The 18,170-nt window shown below is 45.5% G+C and overlaps 1 protein-coding gene across 4 annotated transcripts in view; it reads right to left on the reverse strand.

Annotated features, from left to right (window-relative positions):
- Positions 1-18,170, reverse strand: part of PLEKHG4B (pleckstrin homology and RhoGEF domain containing G4B) — an 80,143-nt gene that overhangs the window by 1,725 nt on the left and 60,248 nt on the right. For 2 of the 4 annotated variants that reach the window (XM_029053139.2, XM_029053138.2), the window contains exons 16-23: positions 13,510-13,599; positions 13,035-13,259; positions 12,071-12,241; positions 7,715-7,895; positions 6,623-6,739; positions 5,263-5,532; positions 4,358-4,575; positions 2,305-2,363 (exon numbers count right to left, since the gene is read on the reverse strand). In XM_029053139.2, coding sequence (XP_028908972.1) covers positions 2,322-2,363; positions 4,358-4,575; positions 5,263-5,532; positions 6,623-6,739; positions 7,715-7,895; positions 12,071-12,241; positions 13,035-13,259; positions 13,510-13,599 — 1,314 coding nt within the window. In that variant the 3' untranslated portion in view covers positions 2,305-2,321. Of the gene's footprint in view, positions 1-2,304; positions 2,364-3,775; positions 4,576-5,262; positions 5,533-6,622; positions 6,740-7,714; positions 7,896-12,070; positions 12,242-13,034; positions 13,260-13,509; positions 13,600-18,170 lie in introns of those variants that run through there. The other 2 variants (XM_029053140.2, XM_039910527.1) reach the window with 2 other exon arrangements.

Raw genomic sequence — 18,170 nt, forward strand, 5'->3', positions numbered from 1 at the left:
GGCACACAGAAAGCACTTAACAAATACCACTATTATTATTACCCATTCTCTAGATGTGCCTGAGGAGGAAAAGTAGCTGTTCCTGCCCCTGTCTTTCTCTCTGCCTAGCCCTGTCTCTGGCTCTTGTTCTGTCTCTGCCTCTTTCTCTATATCTCTGCCTGTCCTTGTCTACCCCTGCCCTTGTTTGTCTCTGCCTCTCTCTGGCTGTCTCTCTATCTGCCTGTCCCTGTCCTGACCTCTCAGTTTTTCTCAGATTTTCTCCCCTGCATCTGCATCCTGGTTCTGCATCTGGCCCTGGTCTCTGGCTCTTGGTACACACTGCTGTGTTTCTGAGTCTCTGACTGTACCTCTGAGGGTCTGGTTAGCTCTATTTTGCCTATCATGTTCTGTGCTTCTCCCATAGTCTTCCTATCCTGGACTAAGAAAGTGGAAAGATGTAGAAATCAAAACAAACAAAATGGAGGGAGAGTGGCTTTCTGTGTATGTTGCCCTTCTGCTGATTACTCCTGGCCTTGGGTCCAAAGAGGGCTTCACTTTCCTTTTGTGGCAGATCCATGACTCAGCCCTACATCCCGTTTCCTGGTGAGGACCCATTGATAGTCCCATGGTGATCATCAAGACTTCACAATGGAAATTCTTCAAGCTGGAGTCAGAGTAGGCTAAAGGAGCAAAAGTAGCAAGAACAGGAAGTAGGATCTCCAGGAAGGAAAGAGGTAGGTATGCCAGGCTAAGCCAGAATTGGATCCATTTGCCAGCCAAATAAAAATACCATGGTCAGATGATCCTTGTTTTACCCTGTGAGTCTTGTTTTGGACACTGCAGTCTGTTTTACATTTGTCTGATGTCTTATCTCAATGACCCTCAGCTTTCCTCCACCATCACTCTTAAATGTGCACAGCATTATTCGCTCATCAACCTACGTGTTTGTCAAGGACTGAATAACTGGAACTGGAGTCACGAGTCTACCCAGGTAGACATAGAGTCAGACGCAAAAGAACATGGAGACATTACTTTTGGACCGAGGGGGAGAGCCAGTCTCCACCATGTTTGGAGTGTAACCTTCTATATCAAGAGCAAGGAAATTGCTAAGATCACAGCAGGCCACCCAAAGCTGTTCCCAGATCAATATTCAGAACCCATGCCCTTGCCCACAACCATACCCAGGTCCTCTACTTCCTTACCTTCACCATGCATATGCAAACACACACGCACTTCCAAAGGGATACGAGCTGGGAGAATTTTAAAATAAGGAGGTTAGTGAACCTCCTTTAGTCCACGTCAAGAGCACAAAAGTCTCTAGTGGATCAAAAAACCCACTGAAGGCTTGGAGCAGGCCAATGAGTAGAAAAGCTATCTTTGGTTACTGGGTTTGAAGTAAGATGGGAGTTTTGATTTTGCTAATGTCTTCCTTTTCTATAGGGAGGGGCATGGTGGTGGGGGCCGTTGCACTCAACATACCTAGGAGTTTATTGAAGCCTGGGCTACTCTTTTGTAAGATTCTGAGAGTCCTGTAGTTAGAGACCTCTAAAAAGCAGGCAGCATCTTTAATAACCTCCTGGCTAAGAGAGATGGGGAAAGAGATCTTACCTTGTTGCAGGCACACCCCTTCCCCTCCTGCTTTGTGATTGGCGGATCCCTCGGCAGCCTGTCAATGAATCCATTCCCTCTTTTCCCTGGGCAAGGGAACCAGGGCCGGATGTCTGTTGGGTTTTGTGAGCCTGGACAGGCATTCTCGACTTCGATTGCATTCCTGGCTCTGCCATCAGCTCACTGTAGGCTGCTGGGAAGTCCCTGTCCCCCTCTGATTGTGCTCTTCTTACCCTGCTGCTAGAAGGGTTGGCCTGCCCTAGAACCTATTTCTCATACAGGGGTGTGGTCAGAGTTTCGTGGTGCTGGCGTGGACTCAGAACTCTCAAATGAACTCCTGTTTTGTAGCAAATCTTGAGGGCCAAACTTCAGGGTGTTGGTTTGGTTATCCCAATGCCAACAGGGGACCCATAGGATGCCTAGAGAAGACTTGCCTGGAAGAAGAAGCCAAAGGGACTTAGGGAAGAAGAAGGAGGGGGAAACAGAAAGGGTCTGGGGTCCCAGGATTCTCCTAGGAAGGAAGCAGAGTTAAAAGCAGGAGTGCCAATTAAGTTTCCAAAGCATCCTTAATATGATTAGAGCATGCAAATCAGCCTGGAGAAGTCCGCATACTCATCCAACTGGCTGTTATTTTGATAGGAATGGCCAACGGAAGCACATTTTCTTTAGTGTGATTATTTTAGCAAGAGGGTTGAGTTGGAAAAACCAGGTACTTACTGACATTTTGCCTGCAGTCAAACCATTGTTGAGAGGCCTAATACAAGAGAGCTTTGGTTCTGACAAAAAGGGATGGAAATCATCAAGTTAAAACCAACTCCACTGCTTCTCTGAAATAATCTGGGCATGGAAAAATTTCATGAGATAATGCCCCTGTAAAAGACCCAATCCAGTTGTCTGGTCTTAAAAGGGTGGAGGTCGGGGGGAGGTGGGAGGTTGGGGGGAGTGTCAGCTCAATCAGCCCAGCAAGGCCAGGAAGGTCTCCTGTCACAGACATTCCTGCAGGAGCCAAGAGTTGGATTCTCAAGCATAGAGGATTGGGTCAACTCTCCTGCCTGTGTGCATTCTTCCAAGCAAAGTACCAATGCTACAATTAGGCACAATCAGTGTGGTCCCTAATTAACCAGAGATTAAGTTTTCGCTAATTGCCTTGTCCAACAGCGTTAGGATCTGGATCAGGGTTCAGCCACCTATGGCTCTTAATCCACATCTGACCCTTTTGAGAGGCAAATGAGGCTCTGGAGCAAGGCCTTGGATTGAGAGGGTTCCTGCCAAGCATGCCCTATGTCAGTGACCCTAAAAGCTACAGGGGAGAGTCCAGGGCTCCTGGTTCTGCCCGGCCCATAGATACTGGGGGCAGTGGTAGAGGTCTGGGAGAGTCAGCAACAGGTAGCCCATCTGGGGCCCTCCTCTTCCTGGTGTGAAGGGTGGGCATCGATCCCCAGAAGGCCATAGACCTGGCGGGCCTTTGCTTCATGGGCCCTGGGAGTCCAGGGAGGCCTCAGGGGCCAGTTTGATGGTAGGGTTGACTTGATTCCTGCTCATACCTGGAAGCATTCTTTCCTTCCTGGTGTGGCAGCATGAACTCTACTTGGCATAAAGCTGGGTAAGGTGATGTGGCATGAATCAGGAGCAGTGTGGCTTATTGGAAAGCACAAGGGCGGGCCTGGGAATCAGGGGCAGCAGTGTGGCAAAGTGGCAGAACACCGGTCTAGAAGCCAGAGGATCCAGTTTCAAGTCCAAGCTGTGCTGTTAACCTGCCGTGTGCCCATGGGTGAGTCAATCAACTTCCCTGCAACTCAGTTTTCCTATCTGTACAATGGGGATAATAATACCTGCCTTCTCTCCCTACTTCATAGGGTTGTTGTGAGGGCTGAAATGAACTAATTAATGTGAAAGTGCTTTGTGAATAAAAGCGCTATAGAATACCAAGGTTTTGAGGAGCAATGTGGACTAGTGGAAAGATCACGGTTCTGGGAGTCAAGAGGGCCTGGGTTCTAACCTCGACTCTGCCACTTGCCTGCTTTGTGACCTTGGGCAAGTCACTTCATTTCTCTGGACTCAGTTACCCCTCATCTGTAAAATGGGGATTAAGACGGGAAGTCCCATGTGGGAGAGGAGCTGTGTCTGATCTGATTAACTTGCATCTACCCTAGCACTTAGCATAGTGTTTGACATATAATAAGTGCTTAACAGATACCATAATAATAATAATAATAATAATGTCAAACTAAAGAGTCAAAGTCCTGGAACAAGACAGGAAAAGCCTATCCTGTTGAGAAAGCAATTGCCCATTGTCCCAGGGCCATCAAATCACCAGAACAAGGTATGAGTCTGGAGGACAGGAGATTGTGAACACTGTAACCATGTTTGCATGTGGCCCGTGAACAAAAGGAGAGGAAGAACCTAATTGTGAGGACCAAAGACCCTTTCCCAGAAATGCAGCAATAATCTTTGTGTTGCACATACAAAGTGTAGCAAGTGCAGTCTTGCTTAGGAAAGAACAACTCTTGTTAAAGCTGGAACCTACTTTGGTTTTGTCAAACCTTTCAAAATGCCTTATATCATATTTAAAGGTAATATTTCTCTCTGTTACAAGGTGACTTGGCTCATCACAAGGCTTGGCTGGGGACATAGCAGACCTGAGCTAAAGGTAAGACCTAAAGGTAAAGGTAAGACCTAAAGGTAAGAGAGGTAAGAGCGCTTTGAGAGCTATGAGCTAGTATTCATAGGGAGAGAGGCAGAGCATGGGTTTGTTATGAGAAATACTTACAGTTGTGACATGTGGGCTGCTGGTCAACTTGGGCTGAGGATTTCTCTCAGGAAACGCTGGAGATGCACACTGGGAGGGTGGGTTGGTGCCGGGATTCAGAGTCCCGTCATCTGAAAGCGTCTCTGAAGGATGTGGGGACCAAGCAGGCTGTGTCCAGCTTCCAACGCCGCTCACACTGTCCCCGGAAGTACAGTGGGATGACTCTGAGCCTTCAGTGACTACCCAGGACAGATAAAGACTAGTTAGAGTTCTGCAGAAGATCATCACGTTTCCTCAGGAGATGACCAAGAAGAATCCATGATTAAAGGAAAAGGAGATGTCTCTCTTGTTTCAATCCCAAATTACAATGATATTGAATGCCCCCTCTGGAATAGTGTCCAGGGATCTGGTTTCACAGCTCCTTAGCTTGGAAATGACAGTGGTCATTCTTCCATCTTCCCCAGTTCGGGAGGAGAGTAACCCTGCTCCAGGTTCTGTCCACTTCCTATTCTCCTGGATTCTGAATCCTTGCTTTTCCCTGCCTACTCTCCAGCACTGAGGCAGCAAGGGAGCAGGAGGCCCAGCCCTAGTATAGCAATTTGGGCTGCTGCTGCAGCAGAAGAGGCCCTTCCCATCCTGCCAACCACTGCACAGTCTAAATCTTGGCATAAACCTCATCCTCTTCATGTAAGCTTCCCTTGGAATGACCCAACCCAGCCTCATCCAACTCCAGTTCCGGCACAGCCCTGAATAGCAATGTCAATGCCCAAGTTGAACAAGATGAGCAACTCACTTTGGCTACTTGGAGAAAAGAGCTATATAAGAATGTTCATATTTTTCTATGGAGACATCCTTCCCACCTGAACTGGCCAGGTCAAAAATAGTTACAATTTTGTCTATTGTACTGCTGTGATCAGTTGACTCACTCATAGAAGGCTGGCTGCCAGTTTCCTGTTCCAGCTCATCTTCTTCAATACAAGTTTGAATATCCCAAGACCACTGGTAGGAGGGAGGGTTCGGCAGGCCTGGATAAGCTGGACTGGAATATGTATGCAGGTTCAAGGATCCCAGAATGGAAGATGTCGATTGGCCACTTGAAGAAGATGTGCTGCTATTTGAGATAGTGGAATGGGGTCTTTTAAAAGGTGTTGAATGGTCAAACGATGACACCGCTATGGATGCTCGAGATCTTGACTCTAAAAAAATAAAATGAAGATCACTAGTGCATCCCCTTGAGATGCTTCCAGAGAAAGTGACTAGAAACATGCATGGAAAATTAAAGTTTCACTTCTACTTAATTCCCAGAGAAGAATTCCTCAATCAATCAGTCATTCAATCATTGGTATTTATTGAGTGTTTACTGTGTGCAGAGCACCATACTAAGCCCTTTTGAGAGTACAATATAACAGAGTTGGTAGATGCTTTCCCTACCTGCTGAATAATAATAATAATAACAATAATTGTGGTATTTGTTAAGCACTTACTATGTGCCAGGCACTGTACTAAACACTGGGTGGATATGAGCAAATTGGCTTTGACACAGTCCCTGTCCCATGTGGGGCTCACAGTCTCAATTCCCATTATACAGATGAGGTAACTGAGACACAGAGAAGTCACTTGCCCAAGTCACTTAGTGACTTGCCCAAGGCCACACAGCAGACAAGTGGTGGAGCCGGAATTAGAATCCATGACATTTTGACTCCCAGGTCCACTACGCCATACTGCTCCCCTTCTAGTTTATGTTCTAGAGGGATTCCTCCTTCTATTCTCTGGGCCAACAGCATGAGGGTAGGGGGGCTGGGAGGGAAGGGAGGAGGACGGGGAGGCAGTGGGGTAGTAACATAGGGCACCTGGGCCTTGAAGGGCCCCATTCTCTCCCACCTTTGGGTCCCAGACAGGGGATCCATGTCCTTAGCAGATTATGGATTGGCCCCAAACCCTGTAGAATGTGAGTGTCCTGAATCTGATGAAGTTTAGGATTCTGCATTCAGAGCTAAAGGCTCTGCATTGGGATTTTAGAGAGCCAACCTCTCTTCCCGGGGCTCTGAACTCCCCCATCCTCACATCTCTCACCTTCAATGTGCCACACTGGGTGGAGGAGGAAATGACTGGGTCTGCACAAACCTTATTTTTCCTCTGGATAAAATGTTCATTTGATGTAGAACCTCAGTATCAAGTACAAATGGCCTCACACTCCATTCCCTGAAGCCTGAATCAGTCTCAGTTTACCAAGGCAGGATCAGGATGGCCAATTGGCAAGATTAAGATGGAATGCACCAACAGTACCTGTTCCCTTCATGATATAATCAATGGCCCGGTCACTTATGGCTGCGTCACTGGGTTCAATGTCCAAGAATGGTTTGTTGCCAATTCCCATGGACACCATTTCTCGCATCCTGAGTTCTACAATGAAAGAATATGCAAATGAAGGTCTTCAAAACCTGGCAGGACTGGTGGTGGTTACTAAGAAACAGTCTCCAGAGCATTCTTATTCATTCATGCAAGTTCTGTCTGCATGGTCTAGGGTATAGGGACAAATCAAGTTGAGCTTTCTACTATTCTCAGCATTCATTTATGCTGGAAAGAGAAATACTTCTTAGCAGGAAGTTTCTGAGCCAACTGGCTCTTAATTAGTAAAGGGGCTTGCTTTCCTCTGTGCCCTGGGAAGGCTGTTCCCTGGGGAACATTTCCTGGTTCTTAGCTCACACTTTTCTTCCTAAGGGCTGAGCACATTTCCCTTGGACTTCACAAACTCCTGCAACTTTCTGGATCCTGGGGAGGGAGTTGGTGTTGTCATCCCTGGCACAGAGAAGTTGCTATTGCCCTACCAGCAGGCCTCCTCTGGATTTCTCAGCAAGACCCCAGTGCCATTATGCTGTCGCAACCAGCACCACCAAGCCCGGTCAACTCATAGCTCAGTGCAGCCACAACCCACCTTCATCACAAAGACCCATTGCCTCGGCTTGCCCCTCAATGGCTGGAAATAAGGAAAATGGATCAGAAGAAAAATGTTAGAGGTTTTGAATGTGTAGCCAGTGGAATTTCCAAATAATAATGATGGTATTTGTTAAGCTCTTACTATGTGCCAAGCACTGTTCTAAGCGCTGATGAGTTTCTGGGGTTCTGTTCAGGAGCAGATAAGATTTTGCTATAATTTGTTCTTTTCTGATAAGATGACCTCTCTGGGGACCGCCCAAATGTAAGTCTCTGGATGAACTCTGTCACCTAGTATGGAGTCAAATTCCCTGGCTTTCCCATAGTCTGACACACATTGGGCCTGAACTTTAGACTCACATCTGGGGTTCATAGTCTAAGTAGGAGGGAGAAGGGTGGTGGCCGCTGCTGCCCTTGGAGTTTCTGAAATCTCAGGCCTCATACCTCGGTTTCTCAGAGCTTGTCTCCAGAGGATTTTACCGATGATGTTTGTCCAAGAAACTTTCACTTCTGCTGAACGGGCTTGTAGGATGAATGTGTCCTGAGACTTCCTCCTTCTTCGAAACCAGATCTCAAACCTTAGGCCGCTGTCTCCAACACTCTCTGTCATTCCAATTTCAGCAGTCTAAAAACATAACAAAGACTAATGATCAATCTGTCAGTAGTCCAGGAGAACTTGGAGCACATGGATTCCACAAAGCTATTTGTATTTCTGGGTATCTGAAGAGAAGTGGTGTGGTCTAGTGGGAGTCAGAGGGTCTGGTTTCTAATCCCAGCTCTGCCACTTACTTGCTGTATGACCTTGGGCAACTCATTTAACTGCTCTGTGAATGAATTTCCTCACCTACAGAATGAAGAAAAAATACCTGTTCTCCCTCTCCCTTAAATTATTAGCCCCTTGTGAGACAGAGACTGTGTCTGACCTGGTTATCTTGTTTCTACCCCAGTGCTTGGCATATAAAAAATGCTTCATAAATATTATTTTTATGTTTCAAAGGTCTTACTGTTGACCGTATTTGTAAAATTGCATTACTGCTTTTTTAGTAGAGACAGATCCACTGGATAGCCACACATTCCCCTTCCAACCCCTGGGAAGGGAGGAAGGAGGGAAGAAGGGAGGATGGAGGATTCAACCTTCTGTTTGGAAATTGGGGTATTGGTGGCTCAGAGCAGACCTGGGCCTTTTTCAAAGAGAGGGGATGGAAAGTTCTGAGCAGCTGAGGAGTGAGCAGTGAGAACTCCCTAGAACACTGGCCGAGCCACCCAGTAGTCAGGACTTCCCACCAGAGGGCTTGTATGCTTGTTCCCTCCTTCCCACCTCTCTCAGCTGGTGTCCTCAATGGTCTTGTTCCAGATGGCAAGCCCTAGAGAACAGAACCTTTGTTCTAGCCAAATTTAAAGAAGCATGGCCTAGTGGAAAGAGCACGGGCCTGGGAATCTAGGACCTGGGTTCTCCCAGCTCTGCCACTTGCCTGCTGAGTGACCTTGGACAAGTTATTTAATGTCTCTGTATATCAATTTCCTCATTTGTGAAATGGGAATTAAGTACCTCTTCTCCCTCCTACTTAGAGTATGAGCCCCAGATGTGACAGGAATTATGTCCGACCTGCTTATCTTGTACCCATCCAAGCACTTAGCACAGAACTTAGCACATAGAAGTTCCTAAAAATGCAGCAATTATTATAATTATTAGAGCACCTTGTTCAGCCTTCTACATGGGGCAATGGACTGAGATTGGAAAGTTATCCTCACACCGAGAACCCAGGTCTCTTAACAGCCACTGCAGGTAGACATACCCTGGAAGTAGAGAAGATGCAAAATTGCAGAGGAGGTGAGAGATGGGTTCTTGCTAGGTGGGTGGGGTCCTCCATGCTCACAGTCTAAGAGGTAGGGAGAGCAGGAATCTTATTCCCATTTTCTAGAGAAAAAACAGGCCCAGAGAAGGTAATGACTTGCCCAAGGTCACACAAAAGGTCAGTGACTTAGGTGGTTCTAGAACCTGGGTCTCCTGACTCCTAGGCCTTTGCTCTTTCCATTAAGCCATGCTGCCTCATGTTTGAAATCTGTGTTCTATCTTCCAGGCTTGAGGCTGGGCAGGGAGCATGGCAGGTTTGCACTCCTCACTACAAGACAGGAGAAGAGCTATAGGCCTTTTAAATTGAGAAACAGATCTGGTCTGTGGGGAGGGGGTACTTCTGGAAATTGGAGAAGGTACAAACACCCACCAGGGACTCAGGAAATGTGAACAGTCTCAGCAGAAAATCACACAGTTTGAGCCCATCGAGCAACAAGAAATTGTTTTGGATCCCCAGGTTTGGTTCCTGGGATCAACGTTTTCCAAGAATTTTATTCCATCTGTTTATTTCTGATGTTTTTGGCTGTTGAACTCGTTTTCATTCTTTTTGCATTGGATCCTCGTGGTTTTAGATTCCAGTCTCTCCTACTTCTAACATGTGCCTCTTGGGAGCCAGGGATAGGGCCTGTGGTAATTTTTTTGTAATCATCCCAGCGCTTTATATAGGGTTTTACACATTGTAAATGCTTAGTAAAATGCTAGTAAGAATTATAATGGTGATAATAATGGCAATGAGGTTGTTTTCATTCAAAAATAGGAATTGAAAACCAGGAAACACCTGGTTTTTCCGACAGGGACTTCTGCTGTACTGTCCAGTAAAGCATGAAGAACACAACCTCTTTCCTGTTGAGGTTTGTAAACCCAACCCCATTCCCTCTATGCCCCCCTCCATGCTCTGTCTTCCTTGATTCCTGGCCTGTGGCATTCTTGTCCACTCCCCAACTGACCCCCAGTTCATCCTCCCATTCTCCTGTCTCCCCAGTTCTCCCTGTGCTGTTTCTCTTTACCCTGTGACTTTTCTATCGTTTTAAATTTGATCTATGTAGTTATTACTGCTGCCAATACAACCACCACCATCACACCACCTCTGGGCTCTTCCCCAGTGTGGTGCCAGGTTTCTGGGGGCTGCAAAACTGGGTGAATGGGGCCATACTGGTTTGGGGGTAGGGGGTTGGCAGACAGCACTGTGAGGATAGTAGAGGAGGTCTTAGGGGGACCTTGCTGGCCTCTTCCCCTTCTGCTTCCTCCTGCAGACCTGCTTCCCCATAGCCTCAGCCACTGCCTGCTCTCCCAACAACCCTCCCCAGCCAGGCCCTGCTAACCTTCCCCAGACTGTTCCTGTCAACCCTCCCCAGGCTGGCCCTTTGCCAACTCATCCCAGTCTGGCCCTTGCCAACCCTTCCCAGTCTGGCCCTGCCACCCTTCCCTGGTCCCAACCCACCCTGGTCTGGCCCTGCCTTCTCAGCTTTGAAGCTTCAGAAGGCAGGAACCGCAAGCCAGGGAAGGGGCTGTGCTGGTGGCTCATATGGGGGCTAAGTTGGTGGCTGAGGTGGTGGTAGCAGCAGCAGAAGCAGCCATTAAAAGATATTCAAAGGTTAAAAGATCGAAACATTGTGGGGGGAGACAGGATGGTGTGGATATTGTGGACCCAGGGCAGGAAAGGCAAATTTGGGGAACAGAGGTGAGGAGACAGCAGTGCCAGAAGCAACAATGATAGCAGTTGGGACTAAATATATAAAATTTAAAAGGATAGAAGTGTATCATCCACACTTGGACAAATTGAAGGTTAATTCTGTTATCATGACATAGAAATGAGTTAAAAATCTTAAAATATTAACCAGGGAAGCGGAGACAGTGAGACAAATAGTTTGGGAACAGGGATGGGAAGGGCTGGGGCTACTTCCCTGGGGAATCCACAGATGCAAAAACCTAAGTAGAAATCACTTCAATAGGAAGTGATTTCAGAGGGGTAGATGAGGAACCCTTTCCTGTTCTGAAAGACATCCCAACATAGCAGATTGCATTTCCAAAATCAATATCGTTGTTAGAAGATTACAAACCCTTCTGGATTAGAGCCAATGTTTTCAGAAACAATGAACTGTGGGGTCTACTAGGGACTTGAAATATGTCAGAGAACTAACCCGGGGGAGATACAAAGGAGTCACATTGAACTCTTTGTCCCCCAATGGCTCACAAGAAGTAGGGAGAAAAGGTCTCTTACCTCTATTTGCAATCAGAAAAATCAGGCACAGGGAGGGAAAGTGACTTGCCCAATGTCACACAGCAGGCCAGTGGCAGAGCCAGGTATCATGACTGACATTTTCATGCCCTTTCCACTAAGTCATGCTGCCCTCCTGGATTTATGGCAGAAGGCATCAAGATGCCACCCCATTTACAATTTACAACCACTTGCCGAGATTTTGCTCAATGAGCCTTTTCCTTCCCCAGCCAATAATAATAATAATAATAATGTTGGTATTTGTTAAGCGCTTACTATGTGCCGAGCACTGTTCTAAGCGCTGGGGTAGACACAGGGGAATCAGGTTGTCCCACGTGGGGCTCACAGTCTTAATCCCCATTTTACAGATGAGGCAACTGAGGCACAGAGAAGTTAAGTGACTTGCCCAAAGTCACACAGCTGACAAGTGGCAGAGCAGGGATTCGAACCCATGACCTCTGACTCCAAAGCCCATGCTCTTTCCACTGAGCCACGCTGCTTCTCATATTTATAAGAAAATATGCAATCATATTTACTGAGTGCTTACTGTGTCCAGAGCACTGTACTAAGTGCTTGGGAGAGTACACTAATAACAGAGTTGGTAAACATGTTCCCTGTTCACAAGGAGCTGGCCTTAGTGAGAACAGCTTGGGTAGGGCAATCCTTAACCAAGAGAACAGTCAGTGCCTGAATCCTATGAATCTGATGATGAACAGATGATTATTACCTTGAAAGACTGCTTGTACATGTAAACATCGTATCCCCCATCAATCTTTTTGGTCTTGCTAAACAAGATGAGATCTTCAAACAGGAAGACATGTCTTAGATACTTTTTTCTTCCACAAGAAACAATAAACTCATCCTGGCATCTCAGCTGTCCTTGCTCTTTTAAGTTAACCTGAGAGAGAAAAAGAAGCTCTAATCAATGGAAGATGCTTGCAAGAAGCAGGAGAGAAGGGGAGAAGGGACGACTAAGCAATTAGGAAACTAGCATTTCTCTGGAATGCCTCTTTTAGCCAAGTGAAATGGGGCTCTGTTTTTGTGGGTTTGCCCAGTAGGCCACATTCAGACCTGCACGTCTGTGCAGAAGGATCCCACAGGTTCCATGGCAGGGACCTGGGCCATTTTGGGAACAATCTGTACCTACATCTTTAATGGTCTTTAATTGAAAATACAAACTGGTTTCAAAAGTAGAAAGACCCTTTCTTGTGTAAATACACGTCTCTGAAAAGTGAACTAAGGTTACACACCCTAGAGCTTTTGAAACCCAGACGGTGCCCTGGGTGTTTGGCCAGAAGAAATCAGGTGGTGGCATATAAAATTTTAATTGAGACTGGAAAATATGATCCTCTAGACTTTGGAACTCATGATCAGCAGATTCATCATCACAAAACACTAGCAAATGTTGAGGGAACCATGGAAAATTTGGTCAGCTAATCAGCATTATTATGAGCCAATAGGTAATTTGGGATCTGTGGCAAAGCTGAAGCTCATGGAGTTCCTCTGGGGTTGAAATTCCCCAAGGCTGCTCCAGGCTAGGAGTTTTCCTGCCAATCTCTCCCTTGGTGGTGTTCTTTGAAGTGAGACATCAACTTCTGATGGAGCCAATTTGTGATCTTGGAAACAAAAACATCCACCCTACCAGGAGGGACCTTTCCTGGGGAGGATACAAGCAAGTGAGGACTACTCACATCACAACCTCGAATGGCATCCATGGCAAGCAGGTCATTCCCATGGCGGAGCTGGAATTTTACCATTTCCTCAGCAGCCCGGAGGTCACTGAGTTCTTGAGCCTGGGTCTTGGCACATTCCTGAATCAGGTCCTTGAGTAGCAGGGCATATTTGCTCATTCGCTGGATTGGCTTGAGCAAATAGGAGGCTAGATCCATTTTATCCCCCAGGTCCTGCTGCTTATTCTGCAAGAGCATCAGAGGTGGAAGAACAACAGATCATTAGAAGGGAAACTTCTTGAAGGCCGGGCTATATTTTACCGCTATTCTATTTACCCAAATACTTAGTAAAGTGCTCAGCCCACAGTAGGTGCTCAACAAATATTATTGAATGATTGATTGGTTGGACAGTGAGTATCACAGTTGGAAGCAGGGAATTCAGACCCATTTAATACTGGGTGTGTGGCCCATTGCTCAAAAAATAGGAAGGAATTACTTTAAAGAAGATGTTTCCATGGCTGGTAAGCAAAGCATCAGATTGAGGTTTGTTCTTGCTATACAATGCATACATCCCAAACTGTTCTTCCTGAAAAAGTAGAGAGAAAATGTTTTCATGGTAAAGTCAGTAAACGTTTACATTTACAAAGAGCATTTGGCAATTCTTAATAGGAATTTGCACTGTAGCAGTGAGAGGATGTGGAAAAGTGTCACCCCAGTTCAATCCAAGCTCAATCCCACTGTGGCCCTCTCTAACTCAGGACTTTCTCCTGAGAATCTGGGTTCTTTTCAGATCAACCTAACTTTTCATTAGCAAAGTATCCAGGCTCTCCCTAAACCAGCTGAGGTGGAAGTCTAGGGAACCACTGATTTTCCAAAACAGATTCAATTTCTAGATGACTTAATTTGTTGTAAGCACCAGGTTGCCAAAAAAAAGCATTACTACTGAATACACCAGGATGGGTGAACTGGAGGCTTAAGCTTAGAGTGATTGATTATTATTAGGATTTTTAAAAAATTCTAAAATGAAAAGTGACCATTGCTTCTCTAATAATATTATGATCTAGAATGCATTACTTTGTGTAGAAGAAATAGCAACATTCTTTTGGTGAAGTAGGAAATTTTTTACAGAGTAGATTAATAGGCCTTAACATCATGTGGATTTTCATAACCATCTAGATAAATTTATCACACCAATATCAAAATTTGAATTGGAACATTTCACTGCATGAATAGGCAGTGATAGTGAAATAAAGAAGAAAAAATCACTGGGCAACAGTGGAATTTGAGAGATAAATAGTTGTGCTCTCTGCTCATTGAACATCAGTTCTGATTACCTATTCTTGCCAGATGAAGAAAAAATATAATTTGGAGGTACCTAAAAGTGACACTTTATCTACCAAAGAGCCCTGAAGAAAGTTCATGGGAATCTGACTGTGTGGTGATCAGAGCTGAATGCCTGGTATGCTCAAACTTTCACCACCAACAAACCCAATGGATCACAAAAACACTAGCTCCAAATGTAACTTCAGACCACCCAAATGGCTGCAAGTCACACCCCTGAAAAACTGAAGACACAAGAAACTCGGCAACTACATCTAAGTAGTTCTTCTAGAGCAAGGAACCCTATCTGCTTGCCTCTACCAACGTTTGGGGTGGTCTCTTGGAGACACTTTCTACCGGATTGCATTTATAACTCTGCATGCTGCCAGAAGAAAACTTTGGAACACCTTGCTAGGCCTGTCCTTGCTCCTTCTCTACCATCCTGAATGTAGATGCCATGCCAGCACCTCAAGCTTAGTCTGTCAAAAATGGAACTCCTCATCTTCCCTCCCAAATCTTCTCCTCCACCTCCTTTTCCTTCACATTTGACAATACCTCCATCGTCCCAAGCCTTCAAGTCTCAAACCATGGTGTTCTCTTTTATTCCTCCATTTATTTCAACACCCATATTTGGTCTTTCACCAAACCCTTTGGATCTTTCTTCAGAAGATTTCAGGGATCCACCTATTCCTCTCTATCCAGATGGCCACCACATTGGTTCAGAAACTTGTCAATAATAATGATAATAATATTGTTGGTATTTGTTAAGCACTTACTATGTGCAGAGCACTGTTCTAAGCGCTGGGGTAGATACAGGGTAATCAGGTTGTCCCACGTGAGGCTCACAGTTAATCCCCATTTTACATGTGGGGTAACTGAGGCACAGAGAAGTTAAGTGACTTGCCCACAGTCACCCAGCTGACAAGTAGCAGAGCCGGGGTTCAAACTCATGACCTCTGACTCCCAAGCCCGGGCTCTTTCCACTGAACCACTCTGCTTCTCTTGATCAATTCCAATTTGATTCTGCATCAATCTACTTGATGATATCCTATCCTCCAGTCCCTCTCTACTCCAGGCCATATTTCACTCTGTTTCCTTTCCTGGATTATTTTTCTAAAACAACACTGCATACTTCTGCCCACTCCTCGAAAATCTTCAGTTGTTGTTCATTCCTCTCCAGATCAAGCATAAACTCCTGACCTGATTATCTTGTATCTACCAGTATTTAGTACAATAGCACATAGTTAAGTGCTTAACAAACACCATAAAAAATGCTTTAAGAAAGTTTTCTTCCTCTTACTTATCCACTCTTTTCTCTTATCACATCCCTGCCCACCCTCTTCTTCCATCTCAAGCTAATCAACTCATTGTGATCAGTTCTCCTCTCTCCCACCACTGAACTCTTTTTCATGCTCTCCCGGCTTTCTGGAAATCACATTTTCTTTAGGAGGCCTTCCTGGATTAATTTCTATGCTCCTCACTTTATATCCCCTAACTCGCACATCACACTTTGCCACTGACACTTTTGTGCCACCTAAGCAGTTAAAGTATACCCATCTCTCTGGTAGCCATCATGTACATATCTTATGTACTCTATTACCTGTACATAAATTCTGTGGGGCTAAATGCGGGGTGAACATCAAGTCCTTAAAGGATACATAGGTGATGCAGAAGGGAGAGAGAGTAGGGGAAATGAGGGCTTAATTGGGGAAGACCTCTTGGAGGAGATGTGATTTTAATGAGACTCTGAAGGTGGGGAGGGGAATGGTCTGTTGCACATGAGGGGGAGGGAGTTTCAAGCCAGAGGGAGGATGTGAGCAAGGAGTCTCTGAAAAATGCAAAGTTCACTCATGTATCCTGAGAAGTTAATCAAGATGTTATAGGCATGATGAAATGGTTGGTTGAGTCAGAGTTGAAGGTGCCCTGTTTGACATTTCTCCATCACCTGGCGGTGAAGCTAGGGCTGAATGGCAGGCTCGGTCATGTACAATTTAATCTATGCTGCCATACTTGAAGATGCAAGGAGGGATCAACAAGCTGTAGTCAAAATATGCTTTCAATACATTCGTAAACTAAGCTATGAATATTGTCAAAAGTCGCTGAGACAGAGGTTAAGGAACTACTTTAGGCTCTAGACATACATTCAAAAAGTCATGCAATGATAAGGAATCACTTCATCTATTCAGCAATATACTCTATGGACTGGAAATAAGTCTGAAGAAAACAGATGTACCAATTCACACCCAGGAAACCTTACACTGTCCAACAGTGCCCTATTAGGTAAAGTTCCACAAAAAAGAATAGAAAGGGCACTAACTCCAGGGGCATCAACTCCACTGCCAAAGGGTCATCACCCCCATGGAGTTGGACCTGTGGGAACAAAGTCATTAGTTTTAGTTTCATCCTCACAGCTTTGTGGACTATTGGCCCCATGCAGGGAGAAGTGGGTCAGTATTAAGCAGGAGTCACAACAGGGCTCTTGACTGTACTACTACTACTACTACTACTACTACTACTACTACTACCTGTGGTATTTCTAAAGCACTATGTGCCAAGCACTACAGTAGATATAGGATCATAAGATTGAACACCATCTCTGTCCCACACAGGAGACTAGGTATATAATCCCCATTTTACCAGTGAGGAAACTGAAGCACAGAGAAGCTAAGTGACTTGTCCAAGGTCACACAGCAGCCAAGTGGTGCAGGTGGGATTAGCACCAAGGTCTCATGACTCCCAGTCCTGTGTGATTTCCACTAGACCATGGAGCTTCTTTATGGTTTTCTCTGCACCCTTTTTGGTCCCAGCCTCAAGGGTTGTTTTCTAGTGATGTCACTTTTCTGTTTATTTTTGCACCTCACTCTATTTACTGATGAGCTGGGTTTGGGTGAGGCTGGTAGTTTTTAGGAAGACCTTTCCTAGTCCCCTTCCCCATACAGGCTGAGCGGTGTTCTCCTGCTGAGGGCTGCTCAGACATCCAGTCTGACTCTTCAGTGACCAAGAGACCAATATCTTGGACTCTCATTGGACTTTTTTGAGGGCAGATATAAAGTATAAGAAATTGGTGGGCAGAGTATTTATTCATGAATTTTGTTTTATTAATGGCGATGACTTATGTTGAGACATTCACACTCTTTCATCCAGTCCCCCTGAAGCCAGCAGCATGCTTTGTGAGATGGTTATTTAAGCTATAGGGGATATCTGTGGCTGTTGAACAGTGTCTTCCCATCTGCCTTCTCAGCACCAGATTCTGATGGGGTGTTCATTAGGAAATCAGGTGTGGTTCTGAGGCCACAGAACAGACTACATCTAGATGCCCTTTCAGCTTCAGCTCCTGCTGTTTCCTCACATCTGGTTTGTACACCTCTGTTGATTGAGGCACTCACATATGCTGGGCCAGTTGTTAGGATCTTCACTGGGAATCCAGGTGTGATCTAAGTTCATTATACAGAATACCTTTGTGCCCTCTCATCAGCAGATCCAACTGGGTCCCCAATTCACCTCTACAAAGTATAAGAGACCAATGGGCATTGATTGTGGGAGTGCCACTTGTATACTGAAAAACTGTTGAAAGGAAAGGAGAGTACTGTGGCATCAGTCAGTCAATCGATTATATTTATTGAGTGCTTACTGTGTGCAGAGTACTGTACTAAGCCCTTGGAGTATAACAGATTTGATAGACACATTCCCTGCCCACAAGAAACTCACACTGACTCCCTTCTGGATACTTAACCTCAGGTATGTCTGTGTTTCCCCCTTTCTGGGTCTACCATATATCTGCAGGTTCACCTCCTTGACTGTTTTTATGGGTGTATGGGCGTATGGGTGTATGGGTGT

This window comes from Ornithorhynchus anatinus, chromosome X2, assembly GCF_004115215.2.
Source record: "Ornithorhynchus anatinus isolate Pmale09 chromosome X2, mOrnAna1.pri.v4, whole genome shotgun sequence".
Taxonomy (NCBI): Eukaryota; Metazoa; Chordata; class Mammalia; order Monotremata; family Ornithorhynchidae; genus Ornithorhynchus; species Ornithorhynchus anatinus.